Here is a 25500-nt window from a genome sequence, read left to right on the forward strand (position 1 = left end):
ATGTTATACATGTGAAAAAACAGAACTTTACAATTCCGCCCAGGGGGCGGTCCCTCCAGTAACATCCCCTCAGCCTGCCTCCTGCAGCTCAGTATGTCAACAAGCAGTATAACGCAAATCAATAGGAGGGGAGGGTGCTGTGTCAGTCAGTGAACTTCAGAGAAAAGGATTTTACGGGGAGTACAAAAATCCTATTTTCTCTTTCGTTCACTGACGCAGCTCCATTAATCTTGACCATAGGGACGTCCCCAAGCAGTGTCATTACAAGGGGTGGAAACAGCATAGAAAAACTTCACCCACAACCAGAAGTGCTCCCTAACAAGGGAGTCACCACCTTATTTAGCCGCATCAGAACTTGCGGTCAACAATGCAACAGTGCATTATACTCAAAATTAACCGATTTCTTTAAACAGAAAAAAAAGAGAGTGCAGAATTGCAACATTACACAGCCGCCTGCAAAACTTTGCGTCCAAAGCAGGCATCAGACGATGCGCTTACATCCACTTTGTAGACTGACGCTTGATGTCAGAAGCCCAAGAAGTTCCAATTGCCCTGGCGGAATGGGCCATGACAGGAAAGGGGGGCCCCTTCAAGGTGTAGGCCTGTACCACAATCTGTCTGATCAACCTAGAAATGGTGGCCGACAAGACCGCCATATCTTTCTTTGGACCAGTTACTGAAATGAACATAGTGTGACTTCCGAAAGGGAGACGTGGCAAACAAATACACCCTTAGAGCCCTGATCACTTCCAGGGAATAAAGGGCCACCTCTTTAGGATGTGTCAGTTTAGGACACAGAAATGGTAGCACGATGTCTTCACTGATGTGAAACGCCAAACCCACCTTCGGCAGAAAAGAAGGTTGCGAACGCAACACCATCTTATCCTTATGGGTAACCAGGTAGGGAGACTTGCAAGACAAGGCCGCCAGTTCCGAAACCCTCCTGGCCAAAGTAATGGCCACTAGGAGGACCACTTTCTGAGAAAGAGTCAAAGAAATTTTCCTGTTCTCCAACGGCGGTTTCTGAAGCACCGATAGCACCAGGTTCAGAACTCACGGGGGTAAAGGTGAACACACCGAAGGGACTACATGCCAGACCCCTTGAGCTTCTTGTTCCTCCTTGATGGTTGACATATGCCATCGCCATGGCGTTGTCTGACTGTATCCTGATCGGACACCCTCGTAGTCCAATCGAACCATGTGGAGAGGCATAGTCTGATCACTCGGAGTTCGAGCACATTGATCGGCAACTTGGATTCCTCCCCCAACCGTACTGTCAGTACTCCACTCCAGTCGGTCGGAGTACGGCTGGAGTGGGGTACGGAGAGTCTAAGGCAGAAGCTGCTCTCAGAAGGAGATCGTCCAATTAACTTACGATTGCGACCCTGAGTTGTCGCAACAACGCCAAAAAGACTCGGGGTGCTGAAGCCAAGCCAAAAAGGGAGAGCCACAAACTGGTAGTGGGCTTCCCCAACTGCAAATTGCAGAACCCTCCGATGCCGGAGGCATATGGGTAAGTCCAGGTACACATCCTGGATGTCCAAAGACGCCAGGGAGTCCCCTTGCTGGAGTGCGGCGACTACTGAGCGAACTGATTCCATTCGGAACCTCTGTACTTTAACAAAGCAATTGAGGCTTTTAGGTCCAAGATTGGACATACCCCTTCCTTTTTTGGGAACAACAGATTGGAGTAGAACCCCTGGAACCTTTTCGAGCTCAGAACAGGCACTATCACCCAGCGGCTTAGCAGGTCCCATACTGCCCCCAATAGGGCCTCCCAGCGAGCCGGGAGTAAGGGTATACTGGAGGGGAAGAATCTGTTTGGTGGCCAAGAGAGGAACTCCATCTTGTAGCCAGAGGAACTCAGTTCACAGACCCATTGGTCGGAAAGCAGAGAGGCCCACTGGGCTGAAAATTCCCGAAGACAACCCCCCACCCATATGACAGGCGGGGGCAAACCTTCATGCAGTAGCACTTTTGCTCGCAGGCTTGCGGTTCCAAAGATGCTTTTATCCCTCAGAGGTAGCATTTAGCCGCAGTCCCAGACAGACGAAAAAGCCTCTTTTGAACGGAAAATGAGGGCCCTGGCCTACGGCATGGCTTCTTAGTCTTCCTGGCCTGTAGGAGCAAGGTACTCTTCCCATCTGTGACATTCTTAAAAATGTCATCCAACAAGGCTCCAAGAGCTGCTCACCAAGGAAGGGTAGATCCGTCAAGGCTTTTTTAGATGCCTGGTCCGCAGACCAGCATTTTAGCCAAATCAGGCACCTCGGTACCACTGCTGACACTGAAGCCCTGGAGAGCAGAGGAAGCGTATTCAGAACCGCGTCAGAAACGTACTTAAGCCGAGCACTAACTAACTAACACTAACTGGTCTGCTAGTTCCACGCAGACGGGAGTAGCCTGCCGCTCCACCAAATCACGGTGCAAAAGTTTTGCCCATTCAGTGTCTGCGACACACGTGCTGTGGCTAGTACTGGTCGTATTGCTGACCCCACAAGCGTAAATAAGGAATGGGCCACTGCCTTGGCCTTCCTGCCCGTGGGGTCCTTAAACACCGGATTCCCCTCTACTGGGATTGTGGTTACTTTATTTAACCTGGATACTGGGGAGTCCATGACCGGTGGAGCCGACCATTATTTAAGAAGGCTCTCCTCAAAGGGGTAACACACCGCCATGCTTTTTGGGACCGAAAAGGTCCGTTGCGGTCGCCCCCATTCCTTGTATATGAACTTATCGAAATAAGTCAGATACGGAAACACCATAGGCGCACGGGCTGGCTTACCGGACCCAAAAGGGACCACTGCTACGTCAGCAGAGGAACCTGCTGTATCCTGAATTTCAGGGTATCACGCACAGCTGTGATAAGTGCTCCAACTAGCGATTGTCCTGAGCGGACCCGGACGGGGAATCCTCCTCACTGTCCGATTGGTCCTGGTCAGCATCATCTGAAACAGAGCAGGGGCCGCCAGTCTCAGCAGGGCCTGAGTCTGCGTCAGAGCTCTCCACAGAGGATGGGGAACGGGGGGCGCTTTTTACCACCTTTGTGCCCGCACACCACCTCCACCCTGGCAACAAGCGTTTCAAGGACCGCCGACAAAGCGTCCAAGGGCACTGCACGGTTTGCAGACGAGCCAGTTGCAATTGCAGGGAGTTCTGGGGAAGAAACACCAGTTTCTTCACAAAGAAAATGGCCACCAAGCTATGGAAAAATGGCCCCCCGACCATGCTTTCCACTGAGGCACACAGAAAATGGCCGACAAACAACTGTACACAATGAATGAATAGAGACAATGGCAGCAGAACAGCGCTATGGCGATCAGCACATGCAAACCTCCAGACACCCAGGGACAAAAACACCCAGCGCAGCCCCCAATCTAAGGTCAGAGCCCCCCAAAGGACCCCTGGCTCAGGTACCACACCGCTCAGCAGCCTGTCATGCAGCATCCCCCACAGGGGAGGGGGAGGGAAAATAGGGACAGGGAGGGAAGAGAAGGACCCCCCAATTGACCTCCCAGGGAATGCCCAGCTGCTCAATCCCGCTGAGGCAGGAAGAGCTGTACTTACCATCCAGATGAGCTGGGGACATCCCATCACAAACCCACTCCCGAGCAGTACGGGGTGGCAGCTGGCCATGGCACACTGTGACAAAGACATCAGTAGTCCGGTCATGTGTGCTCCGGAGCATGGGGGTGCTGACCAGCCACCCCTGGAGCCTGAGGGGCATGTCGTGGCCGACCCAGTGCGTAGGTAGGGACTGCACATGCTTATTGGCCAGGCTGGGGAGACATGGATCTAGATTATCCAGCCTCTCACCCAGCCGGCTGTTGATAGCAGATCACAGGATCTTAAAATCTTGCGCAAAAAGCAAACATTCAGAAAAAAAATTCCAAGACCGATGGTCCTGTAAGGAGCCTAGGTCCTCCTTCATTAGGCAGAAAAAAATTGAGCTGCAGGAAGCAGGCTGAGGGGTTACCAGAGGGACTGCCCCCTGGGCGTAACTGTAAAGTTCTGTTTTCACATGTATTACATGTTCTGCCTAGTCCTCTCCTGAAGGTGGTGAAATAACCCTACAGTCAAGATTACTGGAGCTGTGTCAGTCAATGAACAAGAGAGAAATAATATTTTCCCAAGATAGAATATGATTCACCTCTCTCTGGGCTGCACGACTTCTCGTGCCCCCTTTGTGATTGATATAGGCCACAGCTTTGGCATTGTCAGATTGACAGGACAATTCCGTAGTCTGAGCGTCCAGGCCTCCAGGGCCAGATGTACTGCCCAAATCTCTAGAATATTGATGGGCAAGGTAATCTCTGATTTGGACCATTTCCCTTGGACAGACACTCCTTCCAGGATTGCTCCCAAGCCCAGAAGGCTGGCATCTGTTACCGCCTTCCAGGTAACTAGTAGGAAGAATTTATCTTTTTAAAGATTCTTGGATATCAACCAATTGAGGCTCTGATGCACTTTGGGGGATAAACGCATTGGGAAGTCCAGAGCTTGGACCTTCTTATTCCAAGTTGGCAGGATACTGTTTTGCAGCAGTCTTGAATGAAACGGCCTCGAAAGCCACCATCTTTCCCAACAATTTCATGCAAAGTCGAATAGAAGGATTATTATTTGTTTTGATCAACTGAATCAGTTCCCTTATGGAACTGATCCTTTCCTGGGGCAAAAACACCCTCTGAGCTATATCTACGATCAGCCCCAAGTACTGCAATCTCCTTGATTTTTCTAGGTTGAGAATACAACCTAGGTATTCCAGGTAGCTGACTGTGGTGACCAAACTTTTGTTTTAAGCAGGCTACCGATTGATCTATCAAGAGTAGATCTAAGTAGACTAGTATCGTTATACCTTGAGCCCCCCAACCTGGTTAAAGGAGGAGCAAATACCTTTGTAAATACTTGAAGTGCAGTAGCTAGACCGAAGGCAGAGCTACAAACTGGAGATTAAGATTTTCTACCTTGAAGTGTTAAAATTTATGGTGAGCGGGGAAAATCGGCACATGGAGAAAAGCATTCTTGATGTTGATTGACGCCAGAAGTTCCCCCCCTTGTAGGATGGAGACTACTGATCGGATTGACTCCATGTGAAAAGAACAGTATTCAAAAACCGGTTTAAATCGTTGAGATCTAAAATGGGTCCGACAGCCCCGTTTTGGAATCATGAAAAGGTTTGAATAAAAACCCTAATCCTTGCTCTTCCAAGGGGACCACCGACATCACTGAGACAAGGGATGATCCAAAGCTAGAGAGACTTTTTTTCTCTGGATCCCTGGGAACATTTTATCTTAGAAAAACGAGGAGATGGAAACTTTCAGAACTCTAGTTTGTAGCCTAGAGAAACTGAGGAAGCCACCCATCTGTTTTGACATTGTTCCTGCCAGATCTTTGAAAATTGCAGAATCCTTCCCCCGACCCGAGGGAGCGGGGGCGCCCCTTCATAAGGAGGCTTTAGCATTCTGGTTTGCATGCTTTCTGCTCCAAGACCTCTTTTGGCCCCAGTGCTGCCCTTGGGGTCTTCCTCTTGAACCTGACGGTAGAGGCCGTGGATACTGCCTAGAGGTTGATGCCCCTGGCACAGGTGAGGAAGCACGCTTAAAGGAGAAATGTTTAAACGTCTTCTTTACCGGTAAAAGAGAGCTTTTCCCATTAGAGATCCTTTGGATGTATTTATCCAGAACGTCCCCAAACAGCCGGTCACCATGAAAGGGGAAACTGCCCAAGAGTTTCTTAGTCCTAGCATAAGCCGTGAGGCTTGGATGATAGAATCTTTCATAGCATCTACTGTAAAACATAGTGCATCTGATATGCCAGCCCATTGCTGGGCCTGCTGATCAGGCAGAATCTTAAGTATCTCCACAAACTGTTCCTTAATGGACTGAGGATACACCAATTGCAGCAAGAACCGGCTGCGCTACTGAACTTGCCAAAGACTTATTGCTTTTAGAAAGAAGTTCCAATTTTTTATCTGTTGGAACTTTTAACATCAGCGCATTATCCACTGGACACGTGAGACTTTTGTTCACTGAGGCGATTGTAGCATCAATTGCTGGAACCCCCCCATTTCTTCTAGAAAGCCTAATCCATAGGATACAGTACAGAAAACTTTTTGGGAGAATAATACTGTTTATCCGGAAGTTCCCATTCAGAATATATAAGCTTTTTTTTAGACATGAACAGGAAAAGCATCCCCAGATGGGGGAGGTTTTAGTGATCTCAAACCGGAGGTGGGTTCATCAAGAGCCTGCGCTGCAGGCAGCAAAAAGGTTGAACGACTCCCTCTATATTAGGATCCTCGGAAGAGGATATATTAGTATCTTCCAAATTTCTTAGATCTTCCTGATCCCTTGCCCATTGTACCTCAATATGAGGGTCATGGGCACTGGATGGGGATCTGCTACGTTTAGATCCACTATGAGTGATCATAGCATCAATCTTCTTTTCCAAATTAGAAACGGTAGAAGAAAAAAAAAACAGAGACACAGAGAGACATATATATATATACACATATACATACATATATATATATATATATATATATATATATATATATATATATATATATATATATACATATATATACATATACATATACATATATATATATATATATATATATATATATATATATATATATATATATATATATATATATATATATATATATATATGGACTAAAGTGTCCAGTGCTGCTGCAACATCAGTCTCCGTTGATGGCTCAATCTGACTGGCCGCATCACTCTCAGAGGAGGATGACATTCTTTTGTAAATGGATTTAGGTTGTTGTGAACCCATCGAGCCTCTAGAACCTTTGAGGAGCTCCTAGTCCCTCTTCCATTCATAGCCTGAAGCACAAAGCAGAAGGCACTACCAAAGAGAATGTACACTGTTAGGCTATAGTCCAACACTACAAGCTGCTATTAATGCCCAGCCTGGTAAAGTAGTAATGAGCCAAAGGACAATGCCTGTCACCAAACCTGAAGTAAGCCACCTCTGCTCGTGTTCCCTCCACAGCCAGCAGCAGCAACAACACACAGTGCTTTTAAAAGCTCCTGAGAAAGCCAACGCCATTAGCCGCACCCCCCCCCCCCCCCGCACGCTGATTATGGCCCCACCCCTGTTATTTAAAAGAGGGTTTTTCCGCGCAAATGGATGCCTAGCAAACAGCTAACATGGTAAAAACACAGCTAAGCTGTTGATTATTTTTTCCCTAAAAAATTATTTCGGCTTATAACTCCCTCGACGGGGGTAATTTTAACATGGGGGGCCGCAGTTGGAGAGACCAGTCCCCCCTCTTGCTTACCGGAGGATCTGCTGCTTTTGGCCAGAGGAGGAAGAGGAGGAAATAATGGCTCCTGATACAGCGTCGTTTCCAGCATAAGGCAGTGAGTGCTCAATTCAGCCCCCAGTGGTTACACATAGGCATGACAACATTATATAATTAAAGGAGATAGTCATAAGAAAATCAAAAGGTATTTTTCTTAGAAAACTCGATTTACCTTCCCGCCGCAGTGTTATCTGAGATGAACCCAATCGTCACCCTTCCCAGTGGGCCTTAATACCAAAAAGTACTGGATCCCAGGGTCCATCTCTCTAAAAAGAGAAGCATTCACAAGCAAAAACCTAGTTTCTTCGGAACACGAGGCCCAGGAACCATTCTTTGGGCACATTAAAGGACACTCTGAACGGATCCGGTCAGCATGGCTAGCACCAGCAAGGATTGCTCCAGTGGAGCTCAGCACAGCGCATCTTTACTCGTGACCAACACCTTAGACACTGGCAAAAAAACTGAGGTATTCCCAGTAGTGGCAGGGGTTATATAGGGAGTGCACTTCTGGTCTTAGGGCATACCAGTGTCCATCACTTAAAGGTGGCCTATTAACCCACATATTAACTACTATGGCTCGGTGTCCCCTGATGTATGAAAAGAAATGTGGAGTGGACCAATTCAGCGAGAGACTGCACCAACCACCTTTCCTGCAAACCTGATCCTTTCGTATTAGTTTCTACAGACATCATGGCTCTGTGTCCCGTGAAGTACGATAAGAAAAAAAACTGTACCAGAAAGAGTATAATTTAACTCACAATTTCTAAAAAAAAAAATATGAACTTTAATCAAATGCAAGATGTTTTCATATTTAGTAAATAAAGTTCAGTAGCATAATACGAATTTTCATAGGCAGGACAAAAAATAAATCAGCAGGCACTCATAGAAGTATTCCCACATACCATGGAGTTTCCTTTGACCATTGGCATCATCTTTCTCAAAGTAGGACATAGGTTTGTCAGAATCAAAACTGGCCAACTGAATCTTGGAAGATTCCCAGTTAATGGCCAAGGAGCTGAAATTATCAAACTTTGTTCCATGACTGTCATAAGCCGATAATTGTACCAACTGGTTTTGGTAGTTGGAAACTGGAATCTGAGAAGACAAATGTGTTATACTTTATTCACCTGTTACATTTCATTAAATCTAAAGCAACAAGAGGATCAAATTGATTACAACAAGCACTTGCATTAAGACATGCATTGCACAAGATTATGAGGTATAAAAACTGAGCAAGACAAAGTTTTACCAAAAAACTGAAATAAGAGGTCTTGAGATGAGCTACAAATTCACACTGATATTTCTTGAACCCCCCCCCCCCCCCCCAAACAACTGACTAGTAAAAGAAATGACTTATAGCGTCGGACATTTCATGTTTTTGCCTTTCTACAGAAATGTACATGTAAACTGAATATCGTTAACATGCACCTGTGCCCAGGCTGCACATATTAAAAGGATTGTAAAGGCTTTATTTTATTATTATCTGTTCTATGTAACGGTTTTGCACATTTCGCTTCCAAACCACCTCTTCTGTGGTCCCCCCATCAGCACTCTTGGGCCCCTCCCTCTTTTCCCAATTGCTGTAAACGAGCACAGAGTGAATTCGAGATTGAGCTCAGGCAAGTGCTTAAGGAGGGGCACTTCTGAAAAGTTTACCTTAATGAAGAGAAAACAATAGGGTAAAAAAAAGTTTACCTTTAAAAACATGGTCTGGTATTGATAGCCTGTTCATTTGAATGGGCTGCAACACACACACAGAAAAGCGCTACTTTTTTTCAGATCGCACTGAACCAAACCACATGGTACTGCGTTATCATGTAGTTTGGTGACCGCAAATGCACTGCTTTTGGTGTGCCATTAATTGGCACCCGCACGTGTCTCACAAGGGCATCACGTGTAGGTGCAGCAGGAAGAACGCATACAGAATACACCTTTGCCACACTGTGTTCTGGTGTAAATAGGCCTTCAAACTAAACCTTAGCGTTCTTATGATCTTTGAGAATTACTTCACACTACACATAGCTAGAGAGGTCAGTGACTTTTTTTTTTTAAAACTCTCTTGAGATTGTTAAAAAATACCTAAAAAAATTAACGTTCATAGTCTGGTTACAAAATAACTTTTTACATTTAACATTACCGTACAGAACAGTGCTTACCACTTGTTTGTCTTGCTGCATCAGGGGACAGATAAGATCCTTATGGGAATGTTTATACACAGGATTAACAGTGAAACGCGAGAGGGGGGAACAGGCCAGCTTCACTTCAACATTCTCTACTGCTGGAAAAAGGTTGGTTTCTGTGGGGTGATTCCCTACAGACAAGGAAATTACCTAGCAGGGGGGAAAAATAAATATAAAATCACACCTTTTTTGTAAATGTTTTTTAAACTGGTTATACTGAGGCAGTGATTATAGTTTCCTACATATCACTACTAAAACAACTAGTTTAACTGAATATGTCAGAATGAACAATGCATCACTTGTCACGTGAAAAGTAATCAGACTGTTCTGCACACATTTCCTGTCAAATTGTATACACTTTAAAAGCCTGTTGCCAAACAAAAACGAATCCACATGAAAGAATAATATATATGGTGCCACACATACCTGCTCACCGAGGTCCCTGCAAACTGCTCTAGCCCAGTGCTGAAAATGATTGCGAGACGAAGGGAGATCAAGATGAAACAGGCCAGTGCCGTCTGTGTCTTCAGTAGACAGGTTCCTAAAAAATTTCAGGGGTTCGAGTACCCATGGTTTAGGACCACCTTCAAATAAAATATCTTTTGAGGAGCCCAAAGTCACTAGAGCTACAGACTTAGGATCAACGGTCTACAAAGTGAGAAAAAAGAAAAAGTATAATTTCAAATTCTTACAAAAAAACAGATACTACATTTTTTCGGCTTCCATAATTTCCTGTAAGTCAATAAATCTGTAATTTAACCCCTGTTGCGGTCATCCACATAACTATTAAAGCTGAACGCCAGGAAGTTAGGGGTTAGGTCCAATGAGGTGCATGCCACCTCATGGATTCTCTCTTTAAATTTACAATTTTTTTTTTTTTTTTTACTAAGCATTGGGAACATTGCTATCACTATACTGCTGACACTCCAATTGAGATCTTCTGGTCTCAGCTACTGCATCTGCAGAGTCCACATTGTGAAATGTATAAGTGAACTGCGCGTCAAAATTAATGAAACAAAATATCACAAATAATCAAGCTGCTCCCCTGATTGCGCAATGTGGTCAATATGTAATGATAATAGATAGAGGGCGCTGGTGTGTATAGTAATAGGACTACCAAATCGTGAACAATGAATAAGTGCATACCTTGGTCAATAGGAGACAGTAATTTATACTGATGGGGTGGGTTAATGGGCGTGCTGGTCGACACCGATGTAGGTATTGTAAAGGCCATCTATTGACAGCTTGTGTGGTATTCAATGGGCATGATGCTAGACGCCAACAGAGATATTATAAAGTCCATCTGTTGCCTGACAAATTGCATGGTAGTCCATAGATTTTTGTAAAAGCATCCATATAAAATAAGATCTTTGATACAAGATTTAATTCTGACCTATAATAGGTTAAATATGGAAAGGGAGAGTTGATAAGAAAACGCAGCACCGGTTTACATAGTATCTAGTATTGTTCCCACCTTGTACACTCTCATCGCTACAATGGCCTACCCCACTATTTTAGTAAGTAAAATGTCCCTATAAGTAGTACATAAATACAGCAATACTTATATAGCGCTTGATATGTTATAAAAAATGGTATAACATATTATAATAGGATCTCAAAATAAAAATAAAATGAGTGTCTATATTAAGAGCCCTACCCTAATTATTGAGTGATATTGGTGTTTATCTTAGAAAAACTTTTAGGTAGGTACATCTAGTTGCCCATAAACAGGACAACCTGGTGACAATCATTATCAGAAGATAACAGAATTCCTTCTGCTAAAATGCTAGAAAGTGGGAAAGGAAGGAACACGGGCACTCCAGAACATATGTCACATGATCAGAGTGGCACGTGATGAGAGGTTTCATTTTAAATTCTTGTTTTGTCACCACCGATTTAAAATGTTATATTTTTTTATTTGCACCTGGTTTGTTTGTTGTTTTGCAGGCCTTACATCCAGTACAATACCCAGACCCATCCAAAAACATTGATGGTCTGGGTGGATCTGGTACATTCCGTGCAATAAGATTTCTCAAACCTGGGACTCTTCTGTAGATGAATTTGGGTTTGTCTGGAAGCGATAGTTGAAGGTCCCCATCTTTGAGCAAGATTGGCCAGAATTTTTGGAAAATCTTTTCCACTTGTTTATACTGGCGGTGGAATCCTGAAAGGAAGGCCAATTCCCCCTTATATTCCTTTTTGGGTTTGGTGACCAAAAGTGACAGTCTATCCATTGTCGACGCCTGTCCAACAAGTTTCTCAAGTGTGCAATGGGTAGCCCTTCTCCAAGAATCCATTTGTTAGAACTTGTGCCTGTAGAAAGAAATTGGCATCACTATGGCATTTGCGCTGTATTCTCATGTACTGTCCCTTAGGTACCGCACCTATCCACTGTGGATGGTGAAAACTGTGTGTTGGCACAAAAGCATTCCTGTCTCTTTAAAAAACGTCCTGGTAACAATAGTATTCTGAGATTTTGAGCGTGTCAGATCCAGGTAGTTGACAGTGGTATATATGGTAAATTTTAAACCATACCTATTATTGTTCATTTTTTCTAGGAAGGCTAGTAAGGGATCCCTCCCAAAGCAGGATGACGTCATTAATGTACCTCTTGTAGAATACAAGCTGTTTAGATTTTTAAAAATGGTTTCTATTTTAATGTTATATTCGCTACACTTGGGGCATAACATGCCCTCATGGCAACACCACCTGTTTGATTATAATAATCATTGAGCACCCAAAAATAATGGTTTCTTATAGCTATGGATAGCCCCTCCACCAAAAATTTGGTTTTGGATTTAGTCATATTGGGCTCTTTTGACAGAGTCCATTTCACCACTTCCAATGCATCCTTCTGACGTATATTGGTATATAAAAACTCAATGTCGATTGTTACCATTATAGTAATGTCAGTTACAGTGATATTTTGTAAATGTACAATTCATTGCCTGCTATCTTTTAAGTAGGCTTGGCTCTCTGTAACTAAAGGCTAGAGGAATTTGTCAAGGTATTCCCCCAACCTGGAGTACAGAGAGCCAATCCCACTCACGAAGGAAGACCCAGTGGGTTCTCTTTGTTCTTATGTATTTTAGGTACTATATACAGCACCGGAACGCATGGTGCATGTGTTTGAAGATAATCTGCTTCTTTTTGGTCAAGTATCTTCTTGGCTACTCCTTTTTCTATCCATCCTGCTAGTTGGGTTTTTAGCCATGGTGTGGGGTCGGTGCTCAATTTTTTTTTTTATAGGTGGCAGTATCGGTAAGTAATTTTTCCATTTCTTTATTGTAATATTCTTTAGTTAGTACCACCAACCCCCCCCAAATCCATTGGTCTAACCACTATCTGTTGTCTTCCAATAGTTTGATTCCTTCCCAAATGGACTGATTATTCTAGTATTTTTTACTTCTAATTGTCTGACCTCATCCTGTACCATAGTCCTAAATACTTCTTTGTGATGGTTGGTGCCCAGTTTGGGGTTAAAAAATGTTTTTTAATAATTCGTTTTCTAATATATTTCTCGATATCCACAAATAAATCAAATGTATCTATATTTTTATTTGGTGCAAATTTCAAACCCTGTGACTAAACTTCCAATTCCTGTTCGGAAAAATGCCTCTGGAAAATAGGCCATCAGAGTAAAATTACTGAGGAGAACCACACTCAGTATCCACCTAGACCCCCCCCCCAGAGGTGGCTATAGGGGTAATTTAAGGGAAAGGCCGGCATATTACCAACACCCACATCAGGGGGGAATGGAGAGGGTGGAAAGAACCTTACAAAATCCTCCACAATACCACAAAGAACGAGTAGAAAAAGAGGGAGAGGCAGAAAGAAAAAGGGAGAGTCAACCAAAAGACAGGAATATTCAATCTAGCAGGAATTACTCTTTCCGAATAGGAATTGAAAGTTGTCACAGGGTTTGAAATTTGCACCAAATAAAAATATTAACAAATTTGATTTGTGGATATCGAGAAATATATTCGAAAACTAAATATTAAACATTTTGCAGGCCAAACCACCAGCATGGTTGGAAGGGAGGCGACTGATTCCTTCATACATAGTGGCCTAAGAAATAATTCTGTTTTTAACCCCAAAAAGGGCACCAACCATCACAGAAGTATTTAGGAATATGGTACAGGATAAGATCAGACAATTAGAAGTAAAACAATACCAGAATAATCAATCCATTTGGGAAGGAATCAAACTATTGGAAGACAACAGATAGTGGTTAGACCAGCGGATGGGGGGGGGGGGGGGGTATGGGAGTTGGTGGTACTAACTAAAGAATATTACAATAAAAAAAAAGGAAAAATTACTTAACGATACTGCCACCGATAAAATGGAGCACCGTCCCCACACTAAAGCTAAAAACCGAACTAGCAGGACAGACAGAAAAATAGGATTTTTATACTCACCGTAAAATCCTTTTGTCTGGAGTTCACTGACTGACACAGTGCCTTTATTCTTAACCATCGGGTTGTTACCGCCACCTTCAGGAGAGGACTAGGCAGAACATGTTAACATGTACAAAAAAAACAGAACTTTATAGTTCCGCCCAAGGGGCAGTCCCTTCAGTAACAACCCCCCAGCCTGCTTCCTGCAGCCTCAGTACGTCAACAAGCACGTCAACAAGCAGTATAAAGTAATCAATAGGAGGGGAAGGTGCTGTGTCAGTCAGTGAACTCTAGAGAAAAGGATTTTACGGCGAGTACAAAAATCCTATTTTCCCTTACGTTCACTGACGGACACAGCTCCTTTATTCTTAACCATCGGGAAGTCCCCAAGCAGTGTAATAACAAGGGGTGGGAAACAGCATAAAAACTTCACCCACAATCAGAAGTGCTCCCTAACAAGGGAGTCACCACCTTATTTAACAGCATCGGAACTTGCGGTAACAATGCAACAGTGCATTATACTCAAAGATAACTATTTTCTTTAAACATAAAAAGGGAGTGCAGAATTGCAACATTACAAGGCCACCCTCAAAACTTTGCGGCCAAAGTAGGCATCAGACGATGCACTTACATCCACTCTGTAGAATTTGGTAAAAGTGTGAACGGATGACTAAATTGCAGCCTTATACATCAGAGTGACTGACACTCGATGTTGGAAGCCCAAGAGGCCCCAATTGTCCTGGTGGAATGGGCCATGACAGAAAAGGGGGGCACCTGCCCCTTCAAGGCATAGGCCTGTACCACATCTGTCTGATCCACCCGGAAATGGTGGTCGACGAGACCGCCATACCTCTTTTTTGGACCAGCTACTGAAAACGAACAGAGAATACAACTCCCGAAGGGTACAAATATATCCTTACAGCCCTGATCACGTCCAGGGAATAAAGGGCCACCTCTTTAGGATGTGTCGGTTTAGGACACAGAGATGGTAAACACAATATCTTCATTGATGTGGAATGACAAAACCACCTGCTCCAGAATCCACCTTATCCTTATGGGTAACCATATAGGACAACTTGCAAGACAAGGCCGCCAGTTCTGAAACCCTCCTGGCCAATGTAATGGCCACTAGAAAGACCATTTTCTGAGAAAGTCAACAAGGGAATTCCTCTGATGTTCTCAAACGGTGGTTTCTGAAGCGCCGATAACACCAGGTTCAGATTCCACGGGGGTAACTGTGAACACACCGGAGGGACTACAAGTCAGACCACCTGAACAAAAGTGCTCACTAGAGAGTGAGACGCCAGGGGTCGCTGAAAAAAAAAGACAGCCAAGGCCGATATTGGTCCTTTAAATGGTGCTTATAGCCAACTTCTGGTCTACTCCTCGCTGTAGAAACAGGATCCTGGAAACTGAATAGGTGCATGGATGCCATCCTTTCTCCTTACACAGAGATGTATGCCTTCCAGGTATATCTTCCGAGAAGATGATTTCTATGCTCAACATAGTTGAGATCACAGAGTCCAATAGGCCTCGGTACCTTAACATCTGGCTCTCAACAGCCATGCCAATAAAACCAGCGATGGTAAAACAAGATGGAGAATCGGACCTCGACACAGAAGGTCCTCTCGCAACGGCAGTCGCCAGGGAGCCTTCGCAACAAGGTGTACTAGGTCGGCGCATCAGGCCAATCTGGGACATTAGTATTACTGGAACCCCCTTGGCCTCCACTCTGCGGAGCAGACGTGGTAGTAGCTTTAGCGGAGGAAGTCATAGATCAGTCTGTACTGATCCCATGGAGCCACCAGCGTGATTGATCCTGGGTACGGATCTCAGCCCCCTCCGATTGAGACGGGGGGGGGGCCAGGAGATAGATGTCTGGTGTGCCCCACCGCAGGCACAGAAGCCTGAACACCTCCGGATGCAGCTCCCATTCTCCTGGGTCCAGCATCTGGTGACTTAGTTAGTCTGCCGGTACCTGTCGCTCAGTCCACTGAAGGATGTGAGCAAACTCCCGTGCTGCAGCCGAACTACTTGTTCCTCCTTGATGGTTGACATATGCCACCGCCGTGGCATTGTCTGAACTAAACGGACTCCCTCGTAGTCTCAACTATGTGGATAGGCAAAGTCTGATCGATCTGAGTTAGAGTACATTGATAGGCAACTTGGGTTCCTCACCCGATCAGAGATCTTGGGTCGACTGTACTCCCAGTACTCCACCCCAGCCAGTTAGACTGGCATCTGTTGTGATCACAGTCCAATGCAGAGGTAGGAACGACTTCCTGGACCGAAGTGCCAGGGACCTCAGCCATCAAAGCAGGGAGTCCCTGACTGACTGGCTCACCTGAATCTGCCGATCCAGGGATAACAGGGATATGTCCCCATTTTGTCAATATCTCCTTCTGCAAGACTGGTATGAAACTGGGCGTTCTGTACCGCCTCAAGGGAGGCCACCATGAGGCCCAGAACTCGCATGCAGAAAAGCATCGACGACCACCGGCGGTTCAGCAATAGATTTATGGCAGCTGTTAGAGTGCAGTTTTTTCTGAAGGGAGAAAACTCTCGCTTCCATGGAGTCCAGCGGTAAGCCTAGCGCTGAATCGGTATGAGCGCCAACTTTTTTAGGTTCAACAGCCACCCAAATTCCTGCAGGGTTTGCATGGTGATCACCACATCCTCCTTTAATTCTGAGGCGGAAGTTGCTCTCAGAAGGAGATCGTCCAGATAACCTATGATTGCGATCTCGCGTTGTCTCAACAACGCCAACATTGGAGTCAATACCGTGGTAAAGACTCTGGGTGCTGAAACCAAGCCAAAAAAGGAGTAGCCACAAACTGGTAGTGGCTTCCCCGACTGCGATTCGCAGAACCCTCTGGTATGTGCAGGTACGCATCCTGGAGTCCAAAGACACCAGGGAGACCCCTTGGAGTGCAGCGACTATTGAGTGAACCGATTCCATTCTGAACCTCTGTACTTTACAAAAGCAATTGAGGCCATTAGGTCTAAGACGTACCCCTTCCCTTTTGGGAACTACAGATTGGAGTAGAACACCTGGAATATTTTCCACTCTGGAACAGGCACTACCACCAGCGGCTTAGCAGGTCCCATACTGCCCCCATATGGGCTCCCAGCCAATATGGGAGTAAGCGTATTCTGAAGGGGAAGAATCTGTTTGGTGGCAAAGAGAGGAACTCCAAACCTTCATGCGGTAGCACTACTGCTCGCAGGCTTGTGGTTCCAGGGGTGCTTTTGTCCCTCAGAGGTTGTCCTGTTGGACTGGGAGCATTTAGCTGACGTCCCGGATGGACAAAAAAACCTCTTTTGAGCAGAAAAGGAGGGCCCTTGCCTGTGGCGTGGCTTCTTAGTCTTCCTGGCCTGTGGGAGCAAGGTACTCTTCCCACCTGTGACATTCTTAATAATGTCATCCAACGAGGCTCCAAAGAACCACTCACCAAGGAAGAGTAGATCTATCAAGGCTTTTTTATATGCCTGGTCCGCCGACCAGCATTTCAGCCAAATCAGGCACCTCAGCACCACTGCTGACACTGAAGCCCTGAATAGCAGAGGAAGCGTATCCAGAGCCACGTCCCAAACGTACTTAAGACCGTGCACAAACTGGTCTGCTAGTTCCACGCAGACAGCAGTAGCCTGCTGCTTCCGCAATTCGCGGGGCAAAAGTTTGCCCATTCAGTAAGTGTTTGCGACACAAGTGTTGTGGTCTGTACTGGTCCAATTGCTGACCCCCCCAACTGTAAATAAGGAACAGGCCACTGGCTCAGTTCCTGCCTGTGGGGTCCTAAAACACAGGAGTCCCCTCTAATGGGATTGTGATTACCTTATCTAACCTGGATACTGGGGGGACCACGACCAGAGGAGCCGACCATTATTGCAGAAGGCTCTCCACAAGGGGGTAACGCACCGCCATGCTTTTTGGGACCGAACAGGTCCGTTGCGGTTGCCCCCATTCCTATATATGAACTTATCAAAATAAGTCAGATACGGAAACACCTTAGGTGTACGGGCTGGCTTACGGGACCCAAAAGTGATAAGTGCTCCAACTAGCGCTTTTCTTGCGCAGACAGGGACTCATCCTCACTGTCCGATCGGTCCTGGTCAGCGTCATCTGAAATGACAGAGCAGGGGCCACCAGTCTCAGCGGGGCCCGAGACTGCATCAGAGCGCTCCCCGGAGGACGGGGGCAGGGGCCGCTTTCCACCACCTTGCGCCCGCACACCGCCTCCACCCTGGCAACGAACGTTTTCAGGACCGACGGCAAGGCACCCAAAGGCACTGCACTGTTTGCAGATGAGCCGGTTGCAATTGCAGGGAATTAGGGGAAAGAAACATCAGTTTCTGAAGCCATGCTGACCCACCCTGTCTGCCACCCTTGGGGACTTAGGACAGGTGTATAGTCCCACCCTCTTAGCTGCTGCAGGCTGAGGGGCCCCCACCACAGGACTCACCACCCTGAACAAAATCTTTGCCGTTCAGCTAGTCCTGCCTGTGTCAGCTCCCAGGGGTCTGTGAGAAGTAACTGCGCTGTTCTGAGCCCCAGGGACCAGCGCTGGGCACAAAAACTGTGCTGGGTTACAACAAAATGGCCGCCGAGCGTCCAGGATAAAGGACATAATCACAGGGAAAATGGCCGCCGGACTAGAGTAAAATGGTTCCTGACCATGCTTCTACCTGAGTCACACTAAACATGGCCGCCAAACAATTGTACACAGAGAGGGACAGTGAAAAAAGACAGAAAATGGCGGCAGAACAGCGCTATGGCGATCAGCATGCGCAGACCTCCAGACACCCAGCGGGGAGACGACACCCAGGGGCACAGCCACCCAGCGCAGCCCCCACCCAAGGTGAGAGCCCTCCAGGGGACCCCTATCTATATGGTAAACACAACGCTCAGCAGCATCCCCCACGAAGAGATAGGGACAGGGGGAGAAGAGAGGGAGGAGAGGGACCCCCGAATTGACCTCCCAGGGAATGCCCAGCTGCTCAGCCCCACCGAGGCAGGGAGAGCTGTACTTACCATTCCGGACGAGCTGGGGACATTCCATCACAGATCCACTCCCGAAAACTACAGGGTGGCTGCTGGCCACGGCACACTGACTCAGACATCAGTAGCCCATTCATGTGTGCCCTGGAGCATTGCACTCACTGGCCGCCCCTGGAGCCTGAGGGGCATGTAGTGGCCGACCCAGTGCATAGCAATGGTCTGCAAACGCTCGCTGGGGAGACAAGGATAAGGGTATTCAGCCTGTCACCCAGCTGGCTGTTGATAGTAGATCAAAGGATCTTAATCTTGCGCAAGACAAAACTTCTGCAAAAAAATCCCCAGACCGATGGGCCCACAGGGTTCCTAGGTCCATCTCCTTCACTAGGCAGAACTGACATTACTATAATGTTAAGGGCCGGTTCACACAGCAGGCGAGGCGAGGCGACTCCGACTTGCCTCGCCGCGACCTGCCGCGGCCTCAGCGGCGACTTGCAAATGACTTCTGTATAGAAGTCAATGCAAGTCGCCCCGAGGTCGCCCAAAAGTAGTACAGGAACCTTTTTTCTGAGTCGGAGCGACTCGAGTCGCTCCTCTCAGAACGGTTCCATTGTACAGAACGGGGGCGACTTGCGAGAGCGAGGCGAGGCGTGTCGCCTCGCATCGCCCGCTGTGTGAACCGGCTCTAACAATCAACATTGTGACTTTATATACAAATGTATGTCAGAAGGATGCATTGGAAGTGGTGAAATGGACTCTTGTCAAAACAGCCCAATATGACTAAATTACAATTACAATTACAAACCAATTTTTTGGTGGAGGGGCTATCCATATCTAAGGAAAACAATTATTTTTGGGCGCTCAATGATTATTATAATCAAAAAGGTGGTGTTGCCATGGGGTCACGTTATGCCCCAAGTGTAGCGAATAGAACATTAAAAACAAATGGGAAACAGAAACCATTTTCAAAAATCAGCTTGTATTCTACAAGAGGTACATTGATGACATCATCCTGCTTTGGGAGGCATCCCTTACTAGTTTTTTGGCCATCCTAGAAAAAATTAATAGGTATGGCTTAAAATTTACGGGAGAACACAGTCTGACCACTGTCAACTACCTGGACCTGACACTCACCAAATTTCAGAATACTATTGTTTCAAGGATGTTTTTTAAAGAGACAGACAGGAATGCTTTTGTGCCAACACACAGTTGTCACCATCCACAGTGGATAGGTGCATGAGAATACGGCTGAATTGCCATAGTGATGCCGATTTCTTTCTACAGGCGCAATTTCTAACAAATGGATTCTTGATGAAGGGCTACCCATTGCACACACTTGAGAAACTTTTTGGACAGGTGTCAACAATGGATAGACTGTCACTTTTGGTCACCAAACCCAAAAAGGAATATAAGGCGGAATTGGCCTTCCTTTCAGGTTTCCACCGCCAGTATAAACAAGTGGAAACTATTTTCAAAAAATTCTGGTCAATCTTGCTCAAAGATAGGGGCCACTATCACTTCCAGACAAACCCAGGTTCATCTACAGAAGAGCCCCGGGTTTGAGAAATCTTATTGCACGGAATGTGTTAGATCCACCCAGAAGACCATCAACGTTTTTGGATGGGTCTGGGTTTCATTATTGCATTAGATGCAAGGCCTGCAAAACAACAAATAAACCAGGTGGAAATAAAAAAAAAAAAATCTAATTTTAACCACTTCCCGACTGGCCTACGGTGTAAGTCGGCAGAATGGCACGGGCAGGAAAATTGGCGTACAGGTACGTCCATTTGAAATTGCCGCCATGACATCGCGTGCTTGCCAGTTGGGACCCCCGTGAGTCTGGTCGTGGGTCCCACGAACTCGAGCGACACGGGGATACCCACGATCGTCTCACGGGGAGGCTGAATGGGGACATGCGGAAGTAAACAGCATCAACCCATTCTGCCTAGCAACAAGTGACACTGATCTCTACTCCCTGTGATTGAAGCAGAGATCAGTGTTCACTAATACACAGCCATGACCCCCCAGTTAGTAACACTACCCTAGGACACACTTAACCCCAACACTGCCACCCCCTGGTTAACCCCTTCACTGCCAGTGTCATTTACACAGGAATCAGTGCATTTGTATAGTACTGATTGCTGTATAAATGACAATGGTACCAAAAATGTGTAAAAAATTTTGATTTATCTGCCATAATGTCGCAGTCACAATCAAAAAAAATTAATTAAAAAAAAAACACACAGGTTGCCGCCATTACTAGTAAAAAAAAAAAAATGTTTTTTAATAAAAATGTCGTAAAATTATCCCCTATTTTGTCAACGCTATAAATTTTGCGCAAACCAATATTGCTTATTGCAATTTTTTTTAACCAAAAATATGTAGAAGAATACGTATCGGCCTAAACTATATTTTTGGGGGATATAGCAAAAAGTAATAATCTTTGTCACTCTTTTTTGTTTATAGCGCAAAAAATAAAAACCGCAGGCGTGATCAAATACCACCAAAAAAAGCTCCATTTGTGGGGGGGGACGTTAATTTTGTTTGGGAGCCACGTCGCACGACCGCGCAATTGTCAGTTAAAGTGACGCTGTGCCGAATCCCAAAAAGTGGTCTGGTCTTAAGCCAGAAAAATGGTCGGGTCTGAAAGTGGTTAAAATCGGTGGTGACAAAACAAGAATTTAAAGTTAAACCTCTCATCACGTGTCACTCTGATCATGTGACATATATTCTGGAGTGCCTGTGTTCCGTACAATATTCGGGTAGAACCACGTGGCAGTTAAAAATTTTAATAAATGAACATCTTACCAATATTAAAAAAGGTTACCCCAACCAGTGTCTCCTGACATTTTAAAATCTTTCATGATAGTGACCCATCTCTTCTAACCTTTTATGGTATTGATAAAATATTGAAACATTGGAGGGGTACTCATATGAAGAGATCTATATCCCAAAATGAAACGTACTGGCTCTACAAATTACACACTATACAGCCTTTTGGGTTGAATATTGAACTTGACTTGAATTGCTTTCTGAATAATGATTAAACATCCAGAACACCCACTCAAATTGGTCTGCATGGCTGTCGTCCCAGAAGGAAGCCTTTTCTAAAGATGGCGCACAAGAAAGCCTGAAAACAGTTTGCTAAAGACAAGCAGACTAAGGACATGGATTGTACAAAACATTTTGCCCACGGGACTTTTAAAGAGTCACACCTCAGACAGATGTAAAAATACGAAAAATGTATACAACAATAAAAAAAGAAGACAAATGATGAATATGAATAGTGCTGCATAGAATTCATATGAAAACATTTTTGATATGCAGGACCTGAAGGCACCAGATACCCCAATCGATCTAGAGCTGCTGCGCGACTGATCTCTACGAGTTCCGCAAGGTAATTCTTGCTTCCTCCGGAGAGGCGCAGGTAGGTATCTGGAGATGAAAATGGATTAAGGTCAATGAACAACAAAAAAATAAAAGAAAATTGGAAAAATGAAAAAAGGGAGGAAGGGGTGGTGGAGGGCATGAGGAGAGCCATATATGTAAGACTATCTCTCAATATCTGTGACTTACAAGTAGTGCCAAATGCTGGTCAACTCATGCTGGAAAAGTAATCCGTTTGAAGAAAGAAGGCAAGCTTGTTTGTAGCAATATATTATTGTATGTATGTATGTGTGTGTGTATATATATATATATATATATATATATATATATATATTACATATACATATACATACATATACATATACATACATATACATATACATACATACATACACACACACATACACACTAACATACAGAGGGTCTTCCCCGGGCATGTCCAGAAGTCAACTTCTTTTCCACCTGGGAGCTGTGAAGGGGCGGGGAGATGGTAACAATGTCGTGTGTTCACAGATCTGACATCCTGGTGTTCAATGTAAATGCAACCAAAGGAAGGAAAAACCACGCACCTGGAAACATAATGGCATTTGACCACTTCCCGTCCGCTGGCTGTCAAATGACATCCTTGACTTTGTGCGGTTATCTCTGAATGATGCCTGTAGCTACAGGCATCATTCAGAGATCGGCTTTTTCAGCCAGCGATTCCCTACACGTAAGAACACGCCTAACAGCTATTCCGCTGCTTTATCGTTCATACGGGCGGCGAGAGGGGACATCCCCACCCACCCCCCCCGCACCCCCACTCCCTCCGGTGCCATCACCAACTCAGCGATTCCAACGGTGAGTTAAAGACAGCATCTGCCGGCCCCGGATGTTTACCATAGAGATTTCCAGCAGACCACTCGAATCAAACAAGCGGGCAAAAAAAAATTTTTTTTTAAAGTACCCCTGTCCCGTATACTTGCACCCAGAAATGAAAGCATACGCAAGTCCCGCCCACATATGAAAACGATGTTCAAACCACACGTGAGGTATCACCGCAAACGTTAGAGCAAGAGCAATAGTTCTAGCCCTAGACCTCCTCTAACTCAAAACATGTAACCAGTAAAAAAAAATTTAAAGCCTCAGCTATGGGGATTTTTAAGTACCCAAGTTCGGTGCCATTCCACAAGCATGTGCAAGTCTGAAGATTGACATGATAGGTTTCCATTTACTCGGCGTAACTTCCTCTTTCAATTATGCAAAAAAATTGGGCTAACTTTACTGTTTTTTTTTTGTTTTTTTTTAAAGCACAAAAACGTTTTTCCCCAAAAAAGCACATTGGAAAAATTGCTGCATGCAAGATAAAAAAAAAAGAAAAAAAGTTTCAAGGATCGCCACTGTATTCTCTAGGGTCTTTGCAAAAACAAAATAACAAAGTTTGGGGGTTCCATGTAATCTTCTAGCAAAAAAAGATAATTTTTACATGTAGGAGAGAAATGTCAGAATTGGCCTGGGTAGCAAGTGGTTAATATATGGGTAAAAAAAATACACTAATGACAAGGAGGAAAAAAATAAATAAATAATCGGTGAAGTGATATAAGGGTTTGTGTCTCACCAATAAGGATAGAAAAATCCCAATATGTGACGAAATTAACACAACAATGGGTATACCATGATAATAAGGTGCAAATGGGGCATAAGTGTAGCAAACACTATATACCTGTTAAATACCCGGTCCGCAGTTGCTGAAAGCTATATATATCATACACACACACACACACACACATATATACATACACATATATGGTCTGGGCGGGACTGCAAGCCAAGCCAAGTACACAGTACAGTAATAAGACAAGCAGGAGAATTCTCTAAGTCAGATGCGATTATAACAAAGGAGTGGAGGCGAGAGTTCTGAGAGCCCAGACTTGGATCTTGCTGATTATTCTCTTCTGTTTGTGGGAACCAGTTTTTAATATATCTTTTAATATATCTTTTATGATTCACCATTTTTGCGAGACTTTTTATATCAGGATTTATGAGATGATGCATATTTTTTCTATTTAACCACTTGCCTACTCGCCACTTAAACCCCCTCCTGCCCAGACCAATTTTCAGCTTTCGGTGCTCACACTTTGAATGACAATTACTCAGTCATCTAACACTGTACCCAAATTTTTTGTCCTTTCTTTCATACAAATAGGGCTTTCTTTTGGTGGTATTTGATCACCTGTGGGTTTTTTATTTTTTGCGCTATAAATGAAAAAAGACCGAAAACTTCGAAAAAAACGCATTTTTCTTTGTTTTTGTGATAAAATTTTGCAAATTATAAATTTGTCTTCATACATTAGCCACAATTTATACTACTACGTATCTTTGGTAATAACCCAAATTAGTGGATATTATTTGGTCTTTGGGAAAGTTAGAGTCTACAAGCTGTGGTGCAAATCATACAAAATTGATCACACCTGATGTACTGGTGGCCCATCTAATTTCTTGAGACCCTAACAAGCCAGGAAAGTACAAATACCCCCCAAATGACCCTTTTTTGAAAGTAGACATTCCAAGATATTTAGTAAGAGGCATGGTGAGCTTTTTGATGTTGTAATTTTTTCCCACAATTCTTTGCAAAATGAAGATATTTTTTTTTCTCACAAAATTGTCATTGTAATAGGTTATTTCTCTCACATAGCATGTGTATACCATAGATGACGCCCCAAAATAAATTCTGCTACTCCTCCTGAGTATTACGATACTACATGTGTGGGACTTTCACAGCCTGGACACTTAGAGAGACCCAACATGCAGGGAGCGCCATCACGTGTTCTAGGAGCATATATTACACATCTAACTTGTTGACTACCTATTACACTTTTGAAGGCCCTGGAGAACCAGGACAATGGACACGTGACACAGACTTGGCACTGATGGCAGATGGCACTGATACGTGCCACTGATGGCACGTGACACTGATGTTGACACTGATGACAGATGGCACTAATACGTGGCACTAGGGACACATGACACTGACAGGTGGCACCCATAGGTGGCACAGGGGACAGGTGGGCGTGTGTGCATTTCACTGTGTGTGTTCTCACTGACGCTGCAGCATGGAAGCTCTCCCTCCTCACACGCTTGTTTGTGTGAGGAGGGGAGCAGGCGATGAGATGATCTATGTTTACATATGAGATCACCTCTCACTGGACAGGCCGATAGAGTGTTAAATGG

At 44.8% G+C, this 25500-nt stretch overlaps 1 protein-coding gene across 1 annotated transcript in view; it reads right to left on the reverse strand.

Moving 5' to 3' along the window:
* Positions 1–25500, reverse strand: part of NUP210 (nucleoporin 210) — a 353934-nt gene that overhangs the window by 194484 nt on the left and 133950 nt on the right. Inside the window, exons 15-17 of the mRNA XM_077452181.1 lie at positions 9937–10158; positions 9487–9660; positions 8233–8425 (exon numbers count right to left, since the gene is read on the reverse strand). Of these exons, the coding sequence (XP_077308307.1) occupies positions 8233–8425; positions 9487–9660; positions 9937–10158 (589 nt within the window). The remainder of the gene's footprint in view (positions 1–8232; positions 8426–9486; positions 9661–9936; positions 10159–25500) is intronic.

The sequence above is a fragment of the Lithobates pipiens genome, unplaced genomic scaffold (assembly GCF_037356315.1).
Source record: "Lithobates pipiens isolate NorthernLeopardFrog02 unplaced genomic scaffold, aLitPip1_a1.2 Scaffold_23, whole genome shotgun sequence".
Lineage (NCBI taxonomy): Eukaryota > Metazoa > Chordata > Amphibia > Anura > Ranidae > Lithobates > Lithobates pipiens.